Genomic DNA, 20,922 nt, shown 5'->3' on the forward strand with positions numbered 1-20,922 from the left:
ACAATGTGAAAAAAATGAGTTTAGAAAAGATGATTTAAAATATTTTAAAGTTTGTGTGTGAAACAAAGCAAGGCTATGCACAATTTATAACCTAACTCTATATTTTAGAGCTTTAGAGGGGTAGCCGAGTTAGTTTGTAATAGGAAAAACTTAAAAAACAACAAACAGTTTCGTAGCACCTTAAAGACTAACAAAACATGTAGATGGTATCATGAGCTTTCATGGGCACAACCCACTACTTCAGATGACAAGAGTGTTGTATATTTTAGAAATGTGTATCTTTTTGTCTGCCCATCTGAGAGTCCTGTTCAACAACTCCCATCTGTTCAATAACTCCTCCTAAATGGTAAGAGCTAGGACCACCAAATGTGGAATGCATCTTCCTCTTCTCTTAACCTAAAGCAAGGTTAGGGTTTGATTGTGCCAGGAAAATGGGGTCTTCCTGGAATGGAACTATTTTCCATAACATGGAAAGGGAGGTGACTGATCAGTGATACCACAGAGTAACCACTGGGGGCAGTGAACGTGCAGGAGAACCATGCTGCAGAGCTACCACTCAGGGCAGGCACACCAACAAGAAAGTGGCCAGCGCTGGAGTTTTCCCTCTTGTCAGTCACTCGACTGGGTAAGTGGCCTCCCTGTCCCAAACCCCTCACCCTCTGGCCATTGGCCGCAGCACTAAGCAAGGGTGCTGGAGAGGTAGGGAGAGATGGAGAAAGCCCCAGCTCCCTGTCCCTGGGGACGAGCTAGCGGGCTGGGGCATGTCTACCCCAGGGAAAAGCCAATGGGCAGGGTGCACACCTGCCCTGGGGAAAAGCTGATGGGCAGGGTGCAGTCCCTGCCACCCTGGGCCACCCCAGAGAGAAGCCTGCAGCTACCCTTTCCCCTGAGCTCCCCCACGTGTCCCTTCCTTCCAACCCCTGGCCCAGTTCCTGCATCCCCACCCTCTGCTCTGAGCCTCTTCTCATTCCCCAACCCTCACTCTCGCACCTCCAGCCTTTGCCCTCTGCCCTGAGCTCTTCTGCAACCCCCCACGCGGACTTCTGTACCCCCCCACAACTCTAGCCTCCTGCCCTGATCCTCCCACATTCCCAAGGCTCTGCCCTTATTCCTATACTCCACACACCATTAGCCCTCTGCCATGAAGGACCCTATTCAACTTATTCATAAATGATCTGAAGAGAGGGGTTAACAGTGAGGTGGCAAAGTTTGCAGACAATACTAAACTGCTCAAGGTAGTTAAGACCAAAGCAGACTATGAAGAAGTTCAAAAGATCTCACCAAACTAAGTGATTGGGCAACAAAATAGCAAATTAAATGTAATGTGGATAAATGTAAAGTAATGCATATTGGAAAAAATAACCCCAACTATACATGCAATATGATGGGGGCTAATTTAGCTACAACTAATCAGGAAAGAGATCTTAGGAGTCATCATGGATAGTTCTCTGAAGATATCCACGCAGTGTGCAGTGGCAGTCAAAAAAGCAAACAGGATGTTAGGAATCATTTAAAAAGGGATAGAGAATAAGACAGAGAATATCTTATTGCCCTTATATAAATCCATAGTACGCCCACATCTTGAATACTGTGTACACATGTGGTCTCCTCATCTCAAAAAAGATATACTGGCATTTGAAAAGATTCAGAGAAGGGCAACTAAAATGATTAGGGGTTTGGAACGGGTCCCATGAGGAGAGATTAAAGAGACTAGGACTTTTTAGCTTGAAAAAGAGGAGACTAAGGGGGGATATGATGGAGATGTATAAAATCATGAGTGGTGTGGAGAAAGTGAATAAGGAAAAGTTATTTACTTGTTCCTATAATACGAGAACTAGAGGCCACCGAATGAAATTAACGGGCAGCAGGTTTAAAAACAAATAAAAGGAAGTTCTTCACACAGTGCATAGTCAATCTGTGGAATTCCTTGCCTGAGGAGGTTGTGATGGCTAGGACAATAACAGGGTTTAAAAGAGAACTAGATAAATTCATGGAGGTTAAGTCCATTAATGATTATTAGCAGGGCTTGACAAGCGGCTGCGCTGCGCATGCGCTGATTGCGCTGCGGCACCGTGCCGGGCTAAAATCTACTCGCCATGGGTGAGTAGATTGCCCTAATTGTCGAGTCCTGGTTATTAGCCAGTATGGGTAAGGAATGGTGTCCCTAGCTTCTGTTTGTTAGAGGGTGGAGATGGATGGCAGGAGAGAGACCACTAGGTAAGTCTTCTAGTAATCTAAATATTGTTTAGTTAAGCATTTTATCTGTAACATTGATCAAAGAATATTTTTATAGTTATAAAGAGTTCTCCCATTTAAGTGTTATCAAGATCACAAATGCAGAATATATGTTGTTAAAGATTTAGGTGCTTCTGAAAATCCCATTCTAGGTGAGTTAGGAGCAAAATTCCTAATTTGGGCACTTTTGAAAATCTCATCTTTATAGAAAGATATTTATAGTTGATGTTCTAGCATAAGTAAATGTGCTTTTAACAACTAGAAAATGCGTTTAACAAGTTTAAAATTTAAATTAAATATAAAATAATTGCATCAACATCATCTTATTACTGTTGCTATTGTGATGTAAATGAAATACACCCTTTATTAGACTTCTTGGTGTTCCAATCCAGTTGTATTTTGCACCTCTCTCAAGTTAAGGCATTTTAAAACTATTTCAAAATAAGCACTGTAAAAAGGAAGTTTAGAACTTTATTACTACTTTCAAAGAAAGGTATACACAAAAATATACTTCAATATTTTTACATTTGAGACCTAAAATGACATCATCATCAAACTCTCTCTGATATGCCTTCTACTCCTATAGATTACAATGTTAAACTATCTAGCATGACAGAGTATAAACATAGTTGTTATGGTTAACGTAGCCAAAGTGAGAGTCAAGGATTTTGAGAACTTCTGATCAGATGTGGCAAGTGCTTTTAAAGTGTGGGTCTTCAAAAGAATAGAGAAATCCTGTAAATGTTAACAGAGAACGAACATAATAAAACCTATAAGTCAATACTGGCAGATAATGAACTATTCATTTAAAAAAATCATGGGACATTAGAAGTACCAGCCTACAATTTTACGTTGTTATAAACAAAAGAATAATTGTGAAAGGTTAATATTTAGCGTAGTGTTTACATTATATTTTATCTATTGACATACTGTGTTTACTTATAATTGTGGTAATAACGTCATGATTTTGCCAGATTACTGAGTGCCATTGTTTCTACAAAGCTAGACCTGCATGAAGTGGGGGACACTTGATAGCATTGTCTCAGTGGAACGACCCACTAAGAAAACAAAATACCTTTCCTTGCAACTACAAGCTTATAATGTGAGAAATCAGAATACATTCATTGGTAAACTGAACTATTTTTATTACACAGAAAATGTCAGAGATAAAGTTTTCATATTCTCTCTGTACTGTTTGTTACATGTTTCCACTTTAGGCAGTTCTGCTTAGAAAGTGTAAATGGACCATCATTTAAAAAGAATGATAATAACCTTACTCTAGAATAACTTTCTTAGGTTGACCTTTACAATTACAAAGTGGATTGGACATCGATCCAAACAAACAAACAAAAAAAGCAAGAAAGTATGGAATTACTCTAAGATGACACCCATTAAGAAATATATCGCCTAGGAAAGAAGTTTTGCCTCTATTGTCTAATTGACTCAAAACTGCACTGTTGCTATGTGGAATATAAATGAAATGAGTGTGTGTCCTAAGACTGTTAGAAATAATCAAAAAACTGTCAATGGAATCATGAATCTCTCCCTATGGTCAGACAGGGCCAAAAACTGTTTGCAAGATAAATTTTCATTCTGATTAGGACCAAATTCCCTATTTTCAGAAGTCTGTGTAGTTCAAGATGTCTCTTCTGCTTGCAAAACTAAGTGTAGAATTTGCTTTTCTTAATATATACTATTTGCATTTTCTTGCTTGTATGTTATTTTTTTTTCATATTTAGCTTCATCCCGGGAGCTCTCAGGTGAATACCCTGAAATGATATCCAGGTTCTCAGAAGACTAATGGGCTTATATAAAGAATTTGAACACACATACCTCCTTAAAAACCTTTGTCGTCTCATCTTGCCCTGCTGTTCTCAAAGATTAGGCGGTGGAGCAGGGGAAAGAGGCACTGCTATTGCCTCTTTTGATGTTCTGATCTTCTATCATACAATTCAGTGGTTCACAAAATGTGGTTCATTAGACCAATATTAGTTGAGAGAGAATTGTCTGGTCACAGTTTCCAGATGTTACCTCACATACTAAAGTTTTCAATACAGCCGCTCCCCGAGTTACGAACAAGTTATGGATTAACACTTGGTCCGTAACTCGAAGTGTTCATAACTCGGATCCCATAGAGTTACATGGCGACTGCGCTGTTCGTAAGCGTGGATCGCCGATCATAACTTGGATCCGCATTTACGACTGCTTTGGTTGTACGTGCGGATGGTCGTAAGTGGAGGTGGTCGTAACTCAGGGAGCAGCTGTACATGCAAATAAGCAGGGTTCAGCAAATAATGTAATCTACTCGCCTGTGGCAAGTAGATTACAATCCGGAAGAGCCAGTGCAGAGCAATGTGCAGAACCACGCAAAACTGCGCAGCTGTCGAGTGGGGCTCGCTGCCGCTTGGCGAGCCCTGCAAATCAGAAAGAACTAGCTTATCTGGCTCTCCTATAGATTACTGCTGTGTAAAAAAGGTCAGAACAAGACCCTGAGGATTCAGCAGTAGAGACATTTACTGAGGAGCTAGGGGACAAGAGATCCCTATGAAAGCACCACGGTCCAGGGGAACAAAGAATGAGGCAACATGAAAGTGTTTAGATAGAGTGAAGTGGAGGAGAACCAGGCAGCAAAGAACCACAAGGAGAAAAGGAAGAGAGTTGGTGGCAGCAAAGAAACACACACCAAGCGAACATTAGGAGATCTGAAGAACCAACAAAAATTGAAAATAAAATGTAAAGAAAAAAGGAGACTGATTTTTTTTTTAGAAAAAATAATCAAAGACAAAATTGTTGTTATAATGTAGAATTACAATTGAATATTTTTCCAATATTACTTTTTAGTTACACACACACACACACACACACACACAAATTTAGCTTTATCTATAAACCGAGCCATTAGTGAGCATGGACCTAGATCAGTATTATATTTTCATTTTGTACATTTAAATTATCTACTATATATTGAGAGAGTTTGCCTATTCTCTGTCTGCTCAAGAACTCCTCCTAAATGGTAAGAAATAGGACCACCAAATTCAGTATACAGTTTCCTCCTAACATAACAGAAAGCTAGGTACGGGTTTAGCTGTGCCAGGAAAAAGGGATGAGCCTGGAATGGGATTGTTTCTTATAAAACCATACAGAAAAGAGAACACCACCATGCAGGTGAAAGGGATTGACTCGGGGCACCCCCTTTTCTGGGACTGCCCCAGCCCTGAACTTTCCATTCCCCCAGGCTCCCTTTGGGGCAGCTTCAGCCCACCCCCAAATTTCACACATGGACATTGCTGGCTGTTGCCCTTTGTCAGGGAGTGAGTTTGCTACATTTCTCACTCTGGCCAGGAATTGCAAGGGGCAGATGAGCTGTGAACTTTGCTGTCTCTGCCTGACAGAGACAGGAAGGAGAAAACCAAGCAGCCCTGGCATTAATCTCAATCTTAGCTTCCACCCTCTCCCTCCCACTGACCACCCTACACGAATACCAGTTTAAAAACCAGCTCCCCTTCTGGACCGGCTGCCTGCCATCCTGGACTGCTGCCTCTGATAGAGACAAGCAGTATGGGTGGCAGCAGCCCCTGTCCATGGGAGCTGGGACCCCCACAGACAGGGGCTGCTGCCATGAAGCAGCCTCTGTCCGCAGTGGGCTCGGACAGATCATGGAGGCAGCAGTGGGGGAGTTGTCAGGTGGAACCGGCTTTTAAGCTGGCTCCCCCCAGCACTGACACCTGCCTGCCCCCACCCCCTGCCTCTGTAGTAGGCAACAAGGTGGGGGCCAGGTGGGTCTGCAGAGATGAGATATGTTGGGAGCTGGCTTGAAAGCTAGGTCTCATGCATAATTGCTCCAGTCTACCTCCCTCACCTTCCACAATGCTGCCCCTCTATCAGATCCGGCAAGTAGATCCAGTGCTCATGCGGAGCTGGCTTTTAAGTTAGCTCCTCATGGGCACTGGCTCCCGCCACTTGATGCCTTTGATACAGAGGCAGCAAAAGAGGGGAATGGTATAGCTCAGCACTTCTCAACTTTTTTTTTTTTTAAATAAAGTACCCCTTTTAAAAAAATTATAACTACCCCCAGTACCTACAGTTTTCAGACACAATTTTTTTTTCTACCATTGCAACACATTTGTTTAAACAACTTAATCGTAGCCAGGCGGGTGATGAAATTTTTGGGTGTAAAAAGTACAAAAATAATAAAATGCTGTAAAACTTAAAACAAAAATTCAATTTTCTCCAAATTTCAGTTGTGTTGACATGCCCCCCTGACTTTTCGAGTACGCCTAAGGGTACTTGTACTACTGGCTGAGAAACACTGGTATAGTTGACAAGATTAACCAATAAGACTAGGCTTATTGGTTAATCATATAGTCGACTACATGTTGCCATCCCATACCTAGGAAAAAAAAAAATGGAAAATCGATTTTTTTTTGTTTTAAACAGGAATTCCTACTTAAGCGATTTTTATAATTTCTTTGACTTACAATTCATATGTGGATGATTTTCTTGACTTAATATGAAGTAAATGCAGAAACTTTCTAATATAACTGCTCGCAAGGAAAACTAACAGTAAACATGTATACATTGGATTTAAAGTTTTCATTTTAGTTCTCCTGAGTTGCTGCATTACCTTCAACCAAACTAACAGACCAGATATATTACTCAATTTTAAGTTAAACAGAATTGTTTGTAAAATTGTTTGTAATTTTTAAGAATATGCTTAGCTTTTCACATTTGAGTGGTCCTTCTGAATAACGAAGGGACTGCTCACATGAGCAAACTTGGCATATGTGAACATTTTTGCAGCAGTGGGGTCTTAAATGCTTTTTTAAGAATCTATCTAAAACTACTCAACTGTTGCTGAGTCACTGACTACCAAAAAGAGTCCCCCCCACACACACAAAATAAAGTCTGAAAACATGCCTTCTCCAAGAATAATAAATGGTTCTAATTTGCTTCCTATTCACAAGAACAGAGTCAAATACTTTGCTTCATTAAACTAAATCTCTCTCTCTCTCTCTCTCGGTGTGTATATACATAAATAAATAAATAAATAAAATTATTTTCCTGTGGGACAATAGAGTGATGTCATCACATCACTCTGCATCTCACCGCCCCTCCGCCCTCAGCTGCCCGGCCTCCTCTCCGATTACTGAGGCCATTAATGCTATTCTGCCAAGCAGGAATGAATAGTAACTAAGCTGAGTTTTTGTGTTGAATGCCTCCACTAATCAAATTTGGAAGGGATTTCAGTGGGGATAAGTATTTTAACATTTTAAAACTCCCCTTTCCTACATTTGTGACACCTTCTTGGCATTTCCTGAATCACTTAAGTATCCCAGAATGTGACAAATACCAACACTGTCACTGAAATCTAATCTATGCATGGTATTTATAATGTTACAGAATGATGCATTCTCAGATCTTTACTGAGTCAAAAGGTATCATGACAATTCACAGATATTCAATTTTATATCTGTCATATTGTGACTAATTTCCATCTTCAAATGATAAATACAATTAAAAAAAAGGGCTTGTAAAACATATTTCTGTGCTGAACACCCCTGTCAGCTTGTTCATTGATGATATCCAGAAAAGATATTTGAACTTTAAGAGAATTTTCATTTTTGCTTTTTAAGAGATTGTTAAAGGAATGGCTGAATTTAAAAAAATATTTTAATAGAAGAACAATATAACAAGAAAAAAGTGTATCGGCATACCTGGAATTATGTACTGCTTATTGCCAGCACATCATATTTTCCCCCATAGCATTGTTTTCTCTGTACACATTCAAACCTGACAGACTGTAATATTCAGAGGTCTGATGCCAGAGAGCACAAAGCTCTGTAACACCCAATCAGTTAGCATAATATGGGTCTAAACATTTTTAAACAAAAGAGAAATTCTTAATCTCCCTTCAGGCTGAAACGTGGCAGTTCTGGAAATGAAGACAGCCACAGCTAGAGGGAAGAGACAACAAGTTTTATTTGCATAAATAGCGCACTGCTTGGTTAACAACAGTCTTGCTATTTCCATCCTAATTTTTCCAAGGTAACCACTCTAACTATAGTATGTGTATAACATTCATTACTAAGGCTACCATTCTGTCACAGATACCATGACTTTACAGGACCTCCGGGACTTTTTCGGTCAGCTCTGGGGTGGCCAGAGCAGTGGCTGCCAGAACAGCTGATTGGGGGAAAGGGAGGAGACGAGAAGGACAGGGAGGGGACAGCTGATCAACAACAGTCTCCCAGGCCTCTGGGGCAATGGCTGGGATTGAATCAGACCCTTGGGGTCTGGAGCTACTGCAGGAGGATAAAGCAACTACAAGCCCCGGCAGTGCTCTGTTTGTCCCTTCTATCCCTCCCCCCCACCACCAAAGTATTTTGCCTGTGACCTGTCCCTAACTTCTAAAAATACCCATGATGGAATCATAGCCTTATTCATTGCATCTTGCATCAAAGCTAAGAACTGCAGTACTATGTTCTAAAGCAGAGATCAGATGTGTGATTTAGTGGAAGGGACACTGCAGGATGTGGAGTACTCAGCTCCCAGTGACCTCATCTGTGGGGCCAACAGAAAGGTAACTATATTATTTTATATACTAACATTTCATATTTAATGTATGACCACACAGACAGTAAAATCTGTATACAGCAAATACCATTAATGAAAAGTCATCCTGTCTGTACCAGTTTCGTTTGTTAAGATATATCCATTGTGTTGACCTTCCTTCACTCAGTGACCAGAAAACCAACACTGGTCCAAGAGGTTAGTGCAAACTGATACAAGGGACTCAATACTTCATGAACCTAAATACACGGTCTCTTTGGAACACCCAGAATATGCCACATTACAAGAAACTAATGACGTTATAGTGAATAATCAATTTTTCTAACAAGCTATTTTTGTAACAAGCTCTTTTAATACTGTATCCATATTAGTTTTTGCACTTTGTGATGCATGGCAGAAAAAAAATCCCAGAGCAAATGACTATACATACCTTTTTAAGATGTCCTAGTCTAAGTTTAAAAATTTCTTCCTGTTCATGGTATTCTGCTAGAGTCAACCTGCAAAAATAACATATAGTTATAGATTTTACTAGCCTATAAAAGATTCAGAAATATTCATATTTTTATGTGCCTGTCAAACAACAGTAAATAGCATTCTTTACCATTTATAACTACCAACAAGACTGCATTTTAAATTGTGCCTTTTTTAAAATAGTCTGTCATTCCAGAGCCAAACCCCATTATTTGTAGAAACCGATCTGGTATTCTGAAACACTGTCTGTGCTAGGAACCACTTTTCCCTCTAATTTTATGGCCAGGTGCAGAATGAACTGTATTATCTGCACCAGTATGGAGGTGATGTGTGACTTATCACGTTCACATTGGAGCACATAACAAAATTCATTTAGTACATGGACTGTGTGTAGCAGGGGTGGGGCTGGAGAGTTCAGAGAGTGGGAAGGGGTATGGGGGGGTGAGGGCCCAAGTTGGAGGTGTGGGCTCTGGGGTGAGGCCAGGGATGAGGGGTTTAGAGTGTGGGAGGGGGTTCAAGGCTGGGGCAAAAGGTTAGAGTACGGGCTTCAGCTGGGGCTAGAGATGAGAAGTTTGGGGTGCGGGAGACTCCTGGGTGGGGCAAAGGGTTGTGGTGAAGGGGAGGGCTCCGGCTAGAGATAAGGGGTGCAGGCTGCTCTAATGAGAAAGGTCTACCCACTGCAGCAGTTTGGGGCCAGGTGAGAGTCACCTCTCCCCTAGCTGTGCAAGTCCATGCTGTAACCAGCAGGAAGAGGCACATCTGGGGCTTGGGAAGAGGCATCTCTACACACCACAGCCTTGAGCCCCTGTGCAGGGCTTAAGAAGCAACTGCGGAGCTTAGAGGGACCTTAGGGCTATGACCACTTCCCTTTCAACAGATCACTTAGTACAAGATCTCCTTGACTATCTCCCAACTCCAGATGTTAGGAATTGCCTCGGTGATGTGCATCTCAAAATATGTCACTAAGTGCACAACCACAAAGGAATCCATAGACAGTTTAAAAGAATATAGCTTAAGACTCTGGATTGCCAGGTCATTGTCTCCAATCATAGAAATTAGGGAAGGTAGTTAGGAAGCAGTATGGAGTGGAACTGCATAATGAATTCAAGTTGAACAACCTCAATTACACAGTATGTTGTAATTCCACCCAGAACTGCAAGGAAACATTCTTAAAAAAAAAAAAAAAAAAAAAAGGGGAAATGGAGAAGAGTCAAAGTTAAAACTACCTCTCAGTTCTCATTCAATGTGTCAAACCTGAAAGCTTGATCCAAAGGATAACAAAATGAGACGAAAATATTTTTAGGATGGAGATTTCAGAAGTGCTCCAGAGCTGGCCAACTCTACGGGAAGTTTTTACAGGGTTATGCCAATGCTGAGCACTTGCAAAAATCTCAGATATAATGCTCTAATTCAACATCTTCTTTGGGCCTTATCTTGTAGATCAGAGGTGGGCAATAAGTTTTGACTGGGGGCCACTCCAAGAATTTGGTAAGCTGTCAAGGGCTGCACTCTTCTATGAAATTAATGGAGGAAGTGCAGTGTCTGGGATCAAGGTTGGGTGCAGAAGGGAGCTTGAGGCAGGGGATTGGGGTGAAGAGTGGACTTGGGGTCTGAGAGGGAGTTGGGTCAGGGAGGAGGTTGGGCCCTGGAGCAAAGAATTAAAGCATGGGGGTGGATGCAGAGTTTGGGAGGCAGTATGGGGGTAGGGTTCTGACTCGGAAGCAGGATAGAGGAGGGGATACAACACCTAGGAGAGGATTGTGACCTGGAACAGGGGTGCAGAGTTTGATTTGTAACCTAAGGTAGGGAGTTGGGGTGCAGGCGTGGGGGGTGGGGGTACCAGGTGTAGACTGTGGCTGGGAGGCACTTATCTGAAGCAAATCCTGGCCAGTAGCCCTCTGCCTGCGGCACGCCACTCAAAACACAGCCTAGACAAGTCCCACTGGCTGGTTTTCAGCCAATGGGAGCTGCGAGATTGTACTGGGGGGGCGTAGTTCAGAAAGCCCCCCAAGGGATAGGCAGCATACAGAATATGCTTGGCCCTTGCAGCTGGCTGCTTTGAGAGCCCACTCGAGGTTCCTGCTGGGCTGGATCTGGCAGGCCAGGTATGGCCCGTAGGCCATATTTTGCCTGCTCCTGTTACAGATGAAGTTGCTTGGGACAAAGGCTGTCTTTATTTGTCCTGTAAAGACCCAGTCACATTGTTGCTGTTTAAACAAGTAATTATGAAAAAATTGCTGAAAACCTTTTCTACTTCCTTCATGCTAAACATTATGTTCCCTCTAAATTGCATAAATTAGCATAACTGATAGCTGAGTATCCCCTTCCACGATATATTAAATTAGACACAGGGACCAGAAGTATTTGCATGAGACACTGCCACTGAATAAATAGAACAGAGGAAGTGATGGCTAGGAAGACACCAGGATCAAAATGGCTAAAGCTGAAGAATGAAGGGAGGAAGTCACTATGGAAACCAAAATTGTTCTTTCTAAAAATGCAATAACTTATTAGTCACTCCAAGAACATAATGGCTGCTTCCAGAAATTCAAACAGTGGGGGCTGACATTAAACACTTAATTGGCTGCCTGAAGTAGAGAAATTAAATTTGGGATATAAGAATTACATTTGGGATAGATTTTTTTTTAAAGAGTTGAGTTTATCTGTGCACTTCAAGTTAACAGTCATTGAGTTACATTTCAACTGATTTTAATTAAACAAGATTCTTATAAAAATTGTTTTTTCAACAATAAAGAAATCTCAAATGGAACCATTAATCTCTGGGACACCAAAAATTAGAACACTGATAGAGCACAAGAATAGTGTCTAGACAGCCCTGCTAATTTGCTCAACTCCATCTAAACACAAGTGCTGAGGTTGTCCTGTGGTGGTCAGATACCATCTTGATGAGATTAGTATAAATACTTTGATTCATTTTCAAATTCACATGAGACAAACACAGCAAGTTGTTATTTCTTTAATCATCCTACTACATCAGGAACATGACCTGTCTTTGAAAATGCCTCAGTCATCACCTAGTGGCTTTGAAAACTGTTTTTATAAACTGTTCATATAAAAAAAGCTTTTTTCAGCACTAGTTTCAATCACACATTTTTGTAACTGAGCTAAACATTTTTTCTTGTCTATACCAAAAAATAAAACCATTGTTAAATCCAGACAGAGGGACTCCCTGCTCACAAGCTTTGTTACTAGATCATTTTTTTTCAGTACACCAATGTAAAGGTCTTCTTAATAATAAACATGTGTATGTTGTAGTGATGTACCTCCGTTTCATTACATTAATCTCAGCCATTCTATACTTCCCTCTAGTTAGGTATAAATAAAACCACTTCCCTTTGGCTATAGAATAATTAGAACTGTTATTCTCAAAGTAACATGGGTACAGTGATTAACACAATGTGAATGCAGTAATGGTAGATTACAAAGAGTAAATGAATACTGAATACTAGACTGGAAAAGCACAATTGTTTTTACCACTAATAAACACGTGTTATCTGCCTAACTCTGTAATGGGGACCAGCAGTTTTACTGTAGGTATCTTTCAGAGGAGAAGAGGATCACACTAACAAGTAAGACTACAACAAATACTAATTAAAAAAATAAAACCCTCTTTAGAGCTCCTGGCAATGGAACACGAGAGGGCCTTGTGTTCTGGTGATCCCAGGTCACATAATGGACCTCAGCAAATAACACACAATTGTTTAACAAAGATGAAATAGGTAGGCAATGTTATGCACAGAACAGCCGTTATATCAGGACCAAATTAATGTACACAAATGCATACTTAGTTTTGAGTAATTAATTATTAACAAGTGTAAACAACCATCCTATTACTAACATATATAAAACATTGCAATTAACTTAATGAATTTGCAGTTGGCAAAAGAAGTCCTCAACGTTCAAACTGTATTGAATTTACATATAATAATGTAGTAACTTAATTTAAAACATGAATTTGAAAATTTTAAATTTAATTAATTAAATAATATTTTGAAGGAAGGACAGGAGTAGCTATTTGTAAATCGGAAGCAAAGTGAACAAGAGAGATTCATGGTACAATTAACTATGGAATGCCTCTTGTGAAACATGTAACTGAAGTAAAATTTGTCATCAACTAAAGCAGCAGTAAATCTCAGAAAATGTATAATTAATATAGACAAAAAAGACTTAGTTAAATACACTAGTCAGGGATATTAATGGTTAAAAGTATTAGTAACAATTGCTTGGATTTGAATATATACAGAAATTTTAAATTTTCACAAGCTTTGTTTTTATGGTAAAAATTAAAAGTGACTACAGAGCTATTCTGCAGATCTAGAAAACAGTAAGAATACTAAAGTCTCTACAAACATCAGACAAGATTTATAGAATCCCAATGTATTTATTCTTTTTCATACGTGGAACAAAGAGTTAGGGGTTGCAAAACTACTCAAGAAATAAATAGCCAGTTCCCCTGAAAACAGATATTCTATAAAATTCTATAAAATTCAGAATAGAGCTACAGAGCAAACCATGCCTAACTTAGCTCCTCTGAATAGCCTTCCTACAGAAAAGTGATGTGTCTGTGAAAGTATAAAAAACAAACCACAATCAGCATTAAAGGCATAATGACAGTTCTAAATCCTGTTGTTCCTTTTTAGTCTCAATTCCTTTCTCACCATGTAGAAAAATGTGCCAAAAACAAGATATAGATGTGAAGGGGATATTGGATTTGATAATCAGAAAAGCTTAGCATTCGTCATATTGTACATATTGAATATAATGACTTTTCTGATGTTGAGGACCACAATTTGGAATCTAACCAATTTCAAAATAGTAGTTTAAAATAACTTTGAAGTACTGTTCTTGGTGCACTGGCCAATTTTTTGTAGTTTAATAACCACATCATCATATATTTTAAAATGTGCTTCCCTGCTGTTATTGTGTGGAAAACAAACAAGAGGAGAAATTGATTCATAGTGATAATACTATATAAATATAAATTAAATGCTATCAAATGCAAAGCAAACAAATTGAACAATGCAAAGCAAACAGGTGACTGTGAGGCAGCTGTTTCCCCGCGCATACCAGATCCCGCCTGCCCCCTTGTGCTATTGCCTCTGAATGGGGGTGGGTGTCTGCGTGTAAATGTGCACATTAACTGAGCTCAGACTCATTGATTAACCATGTACATGGTTACATTTTCACATCCTTTATTTTAGTGCATTATGAGTTTAGATTCATGCCTTCAAGAACCAAGCAGCTGTAGCCAAATTCTTTAAAAGCCAATTGAAAGACTATCATCATCTTCGGTGGAACCTGAATTGTTCACCAAAAGCCTTCTTTGTATCAGTTTAACTGAAAGGAGAATAAAGGCTAGCACCATGAAAATCCATGGAGTTACAATTGTAGAATACACTAAAATTGGGGAGACACACACTGCATCAGGGCAAAAGTGATTGATGCAATTTATGTAAGATAAATTGCAAGGATACATTTCAGCTCCTACATGTTGGTGCAAGTTTCCTCAATTTAGTCAAGCCATCAGTGAGAACAGAGTAAGTCCTTAACTTGCTGGCATACGGTGCAACTGCTGGAGTTATGTCATTACTTGCCCTGCAAACAAAACAGACATCATCTAGGAAATTATGAAAAAGATTGATTGAATTGGTAAACTTACAGCTGTGGTAAACTGGGTCTAAGAAAGGGATCATTTTCTGCCCCATTTACAGCTTTATTTTTCCTCTGTTTCGGTTCCGAATTGGCAGATGGTGCTTGAGAATTATTTGTAGAAGGAGGTTTTCGTTTGGCTAGGAGCTTTCTTTGCCTTTCGATATCTTCCCTTTGTTGATTCACCCATTCTTGTTGCCTACAAAACCAAACATATTGTATTTATTGTCAATTTTTATAGCTAACAACATTTTAAAAAGCAGAAATAATAATGTCAACAATGGATTCTAATCCACTGAATGACCATAATCTCTTGGGGGAAAAATGAAAAGTTGTAGATTTCTTAACTAGGCACCGTGAATGTGAATATTTGCTTTTAGGGGTCAGAAGAAGAGTTTGCATTATTTTACTTGATATTTGTTTCCTAGTGTATTCTTTGCTGGATAATTTGCTGAAGAATTTCAATCTGGCAAGGAAGGCTGGTAACTGAAAAGGTTGTACTTTTTCCCATCAGTAATTGTTTTTGCACAAATGAAGAATAAGACCATTTCAGAATATGTTTAAAAAAACAACCCTGAATGTTCCTTATTAGGTAGGAATATTCTCACAAAGTTTTGGAAACATAATGGTATAATTTTCTTTTGGAATAGGTTTCCAAAAGTGTAACATACATGCAGTGTTTTTCACATGGGAAACAAATGGTATTCTGACACTATGGATACTATCGCTTAGAAGCAACACCAACAGAAAAGAAAGTCAGAGACATCAATATAGACTATTTATATGTCTTTTTTACAAATCAGTTGCTTTACCTGAGTTGATCTTCCTAAATAAATCATCAGTTGGGTTACACAGAAAAACTATTGTGTATATGCCTAAAACACAAAAGGAAGGCTGCAAAAGCTAAATAATCAGAGATTAACTAGGTCAGGGGTTCTCAAACATTTAGTGTGGCCCCATTTCTGAGGAATGTCTTTATAGACCAACTCCCTACCCAATCATAATCCCATCTGCATTCCCACCTTTTCCTTGCAGAAACTAATTTCTAGTAAATACATTAATACTTAAAGGTCAAATCAGTTTACTTCCTAAAGCACATCTCCGAAGTCATGAATTATTTCTTTCTCCCACTCCACAACTCCACCCTCTACCCCATCTCCCCATGCTCCTCTTCTGCCCCATTCTCTGCTGAAGTACCTTGTTGAGGCAGCTCTTTTCCTGCTGGCGGCTACAGGCTCCTTTCCCCCATCCGCTTATGCTAGCAGCAGCCCCTAGTGGAGGCTGCTAGGTTTGCTCCTTCTCCTCGCTCCTCCTTCATTTCAATGAAGAGCCTGGATGTCTGTAGAAGCTGCTATAATGAAGGATGTGGAGCCAGCACCATGTGACCAGCAAGCCCTCCATAGACCATCAACTGTTCCACTGACCACCAGCAGTCGGTGGACCACAGTTTGAGAATCACTGATCTAGGTTTACAACTTTTTTCTATCACTTGTGATGATTAATGAAATGCTGCTCAGTTAGTATATTCACACTTGTTCTAAGGCTTGTTAAAATCAAGTGAGGCCCAATCATCTTCTTTCAAAAACAACAGGATTTAGCATTCTACATTCTGTCAGTTGATTAAGGGAGTTCTGTACCGTATTCTGAAACTTCAAAAAGCAAAGTGAAATACTACATATGGAAAGCAGCTCCAATCCTAGAAGCTCTTAGTAATAAAAAATCCACTGGAGGGAACTGACAATTACTGAGAATTTTAAAAACATAACATTGACTAACTTCACAAGATTTTGAAATGCAAAGCCATCTGTCCACTGTTCAGTAAATGAAGCACCATGTCGAACTGTTGTAAAATGCCCGAGGCGTAGTCTGTCTTGCATACTCTTCTCTCTGCTTGCCAGCTTTTCTTGTGTGCTCTAAGAAAAATCAAAATATTACCAGTTTTTCTAAAATGTTTAAAAGATAGCAGAAATACAGCCCATCCTTCTACTTTTTTTTTTTTTTTTTAGTAGTAGATAAAAGAATGATGGCTGGAGATAAGTGTCTACTATTCATATTCCAATTAACTCTCAGAACCCATACATGTTATTTTTTTATGGCATATACATTATCAGAATAATTAAAAATTCTGCAATAAGAATTTAGCTTTCACTCATAATGATACATAGGCCAGAAACTTAACCTTGGCTTTCCTTGCAAACGTGACGTGGAGTCACTGAGATATAAACATGGACTTCAAAGGAGGAAGAGAGGGCAGGGGGAACTTTAACTACCTTTTCACTGTTACAATTCAAACCTGCTCAGCAGGCTGGCATGTCCCCAGTACAAGAGCTGTCTATGGGATGCTCTGCATTTCAAAGCAGCCCGCATTCTCCCTAGTATAAAGAATAGTGCCCTACCAAATTTATGGTATGAAAAATGCATCAAGGGCCAAGAAATCTGATCTCCCACTATGAAATTTGGTCTTGTGTGCTTTTACCCTCTATTAAGAAGATTTCACCAGGGAGATCAGTGTTTCTCAAATTGGGAATTCTAACCCAAAAGGGAGTTGAAGGGGGGGGTTAATGTTTATTTGGGGGTGGGGGTGTCACTGTAGTGCTATCCTTACTTCTGCACGGCCTTCAGAGCAGGGCAGCTAGGGTGTGTTCACACTGAAATGTTATTTCGGAATAATGGCCATTATTCTGAAATGACTATGTGAGTGTCTACACAGCAATTCCGTTATTTTGAAATGATTTCGAAACAGACGGCTTATTCCAACTTCTGCAAACCTCACTCTGTGAAGAATAATGCCTATTCCGAAATAGCTATTTTGAAATAAGGTATGTGTAGATTCTCCACTTCTGCTATTTCGAAATAGCCCCTCACCAGGGCCATTCTAAGTTATTCCCCCTGGGGCTCTAAATCGAGATAGCATGTCTACGTTAGGAAAGCCTGCCTCGGACTAACTTTGAGGCTTCCCTGCAGTGTAGATGTGCTATTTTGAAATAAGCTATTTCAGAATAACTATTCCAGAATACCTTATTTCGAAATAACTGTACAGTGTAGACATAGCCCTAGAGAGCAGTGGCTGTTAGCGAGGAACCCAGATCTAAAAGAAGCACTCCACCACCAGCAGTGCAAGTAGTAAGGGTGGCAATATGATACCATTCCATTCTTAATCCTGCACTGCTGCTGGTGACAGCTCTGCCTTCAGAGCTGGGCTCCCAGCCAGCAGCCAACACGCTACGCTCCATCTGCCCTGCCCACGTGTGAAGTCAGCACTGCTGCCAACAGTACTGCAGAAGTGAGGGAAACAGTATTGCAACCCTCTCCACAATAAATCTGCAACCCCCACCCACATTATCTTTTTGGGTCAGGATCCATACAACTGCAGATTTAAATAGCTGAAATATTGAAATTTGAAATTTTCAAAATCATGAAATTGAACAAAATAAGCTGTGTATTTAGTAAGACCCTAATGATGAGCAACAGGCCTGTCACATCCCGTTCCCAGTATTACCCTAGTGCTGACAGACATTCAGGGTGAACCTCCATTGTGGGAATTTGTCCGCAATCTCTTGCTGCACAATTTATTGAAACATTTAGTTTCTTTTCTTAATGTCCTGACTTGTCTTGTATTAACTGCATTAAAACTCATTTTTCCATTTGTTTTTCTTGAGTTTTGGGGGGTGTTTTTAATAAATGAAGTAATACTAGTGTTTAAGAAGTTAGTATTAAATTTGAAATTCAAATTTCATTTAGGTGAATGAAATTGCAGAAGGGTAAGTACCTCCTTTTGCTGTTCCTAATAGTAAGCTGAAGACAAAAGACAGCAGAGAACTGATTTACAGTGGAAATTCTCCTAGCTCTCTTCTGTGCTTTTCACAAAAAAAGTGTTCAGAAGTGATTTTTCAACCATCTGTAAAGCTATTTTAAAATAGTTTGCCTAAAGTTGAAAAAAGGCTAAAAGTCACAAGCCACATGCTAAGATTATAGATTTTATTCCCAGCAGTGACTGAATTATTAGTGAGCAAAAAAAATGCTTACATTCGAAACTCCTTTTTTTCCACTCTTCTATAACTAAAATATGGCTGAAGGGATTTTTCTCAAATTTAAAATGAATTATTTCTGAACTGAGACCCAAAAGTTTCAGTCTTAAACAGGAAATTATGAGCAAGTAAAATGGGGTGGAGGGTTTAACAATGGCACTCCATAGATAACTATCTATAGTACTTTCCACCACTCATAGTGAAAAAATTGTGTTGCATCTTACCTTTTCAATCAGAAGTTTCTTGCTCATTGAAATGCATTTATTTAACCTCTCTTTATATTTTTCAAGTAGCTTTTGTTGTTCATCTATTTGTCTTCTAAGATCACAGTTAGCCTAAGAACAATATGAAAAAGTATTCTATTCCACAATGTTTTTTTTAATGAAAAATGCTACAAATAAAACATATTAACTATTGTCAATACAAATGTAGCTCTTTGGTGACAAGTTCTAAAACAGAATATATAGATATATAAATCTATAAACAAAACAACCAATTTTAAGTATAGTATCCTCATCAGATCTGTATAGGGGAGCCCCCCCCCAAAAAAACTTATCTCCATGATTGTTATCTCCATGAATGACCCCTCCCCCAGCCCTAACCAGAGCCCTTCCTGAAGCCCCTCTGCCGCAGGCAGGGGCTTCTCTGGCATTCCAATCAGAGCAGCCCCTGCCTACGAGGTGCTCTGGCCTGCCATGGATGGTGGAGCAAGCCCTGTCTGGCCAAAGGCAGGGACTGCTCTGGCCAGACTGTCCATGGTGAGGCCCCCATAGGGCTGGAGCAACCCTCTGCCCCCAGCAGGTGGAGAGCTGCTTCAGCCCTACAGGTTAAACCTTCACATTCATACTGAAAGGTAGATAAAATTTAAATCACGAAGTTTGTATTCATCTTATGATCTCAGAAGACTGGGCTATATTGTTCTAGCTATAACATAATAGAATTTTTGCAATGTTAACTTTATTTCTTCTCTACATATAAAAACATACAAAATTTTATGAACATACATGAGATAAGATATACAATTTATTAAGTTATTACAGTCCCTTTTGCTCATCTCCTTTAAAGGCTTCTATTTGTTCTCTCAGTGCATTATTGTCTGATTTTGTTCACATCCTATTTGTTTAGTTGTTGATCTAGTTACCTCTGCATCCCTGCTACTCAGTAGTATAACCACCCCAACTTCTTTAAATCAAAGTACAAGAACTTTCCAAAGTAGTTCACTGTTATAGGCAGTATTTTGTGCCCTTAATACTTCTATCATGGTAAACTGGCAAAACGTACATACAGTAAACTTCCGATAATCCGGCACCTTTGGGACCCAGGGGGTGCCAGATTATCAGATATGCCGGACTATCAGAAGGGGTGGCTATGAGGGGTCTGGGATGCGGCGGGAATGCCACCCCAGACCTCTCATAGCCCCCCCTTCCGATAGTCCAGCTCTGCCCCAGGCGTCCCTGATTCAGCCGCTGCTGAAACTGACCAGCAGCAGCTGAATAGGAGATGCCTGGGGCAGAGCAGCTGGAGTGCTGCTGGGTTGGTCCAGTGGCGCCGACCCTTGGCGCTGCGAGATCAACCCAGCAGCACCCCAGCTGCTTTGCCCCAGGCGTCCCCAAGTCAGCCGCTGCTGAAACTGACCAGCGGCTGACTCCGGGAAGCCCAGGGCAGAATCTGGATGCCTGGGACAGAGCAGCTGGGGCGCTGTTGCGTTGGTCCCCGCAGCGCCGCACCTCGGCGCTGTGGGGACCAACCTGGCAGCACCCCAGCTGCTCTAACCCAGATGTCCCCAAGTCAGCTGCTGCTGAAACTGATCAGCGGCTGATTCCAGGAAGCCAGGGGCAGAGCAGCTCTGCCTCGGGCTTCCTGGAGTCAGCCACTGGTCAGTTTCAGCAGCGGCTGAATCGGGGACACCTGGGGTGCTACCCGGTTGGTCCCGCAGCCCCGAGGGGCA

General features: G+C 40.3%; 1 protein-coding gene across 3 annotated transcripts in view; it reads right to left on the bottom strand.

Annotated features, from left to right (window-relative positions):
* TLK1 (tousled like kinase 1) overlaps nt 1–20,922 on the bottom strand; it is a 152,424-nt gene that overhangs the window by 32,059 nt on the left and 99,443 nt on the right. For all 3 annotated transcript variants that reach the window (XM_075933612.1, XM_075933614.1, XM_075933613.1), the window contains 4 exons: nt 19,199–19,309; nt 16,723–16,859; nt 14,957–15,145; nt 9,236–9,302 (listed from right to left, as the gene is read on the bottom strand). In XM_075933612.1, the coding sequence (XP_075789727.1) occupies nt 9,236–9,302; nt 14,957–15,145; nt 16,723–16,859; nt 19,199–19,309 (504 nt within the window). The remainder of the gene's footprint in view (nt 1–9,235; nt 9,303–14,956; nt 15,146–16,722; nt 16,860–19,198; nt 19,310–20,922) is intronic.

The sequence above is a fragment of the Pelodiscus sinensis genome, chromosome 7, assembly GCF_049634645.1.
Source record: "Pelodiscus sinensis isolate JC-2024 chromosome 7, ASM4963464v1, whole genome shotgun sequence".
In the NCBI taxonomy this organism is placed as follows: domain Eukaryota; kingdom Metazoa; phylum Chordata; order Testudines; family Trionychidae; genus Pelodiscus; species Pelodiscus sinensis.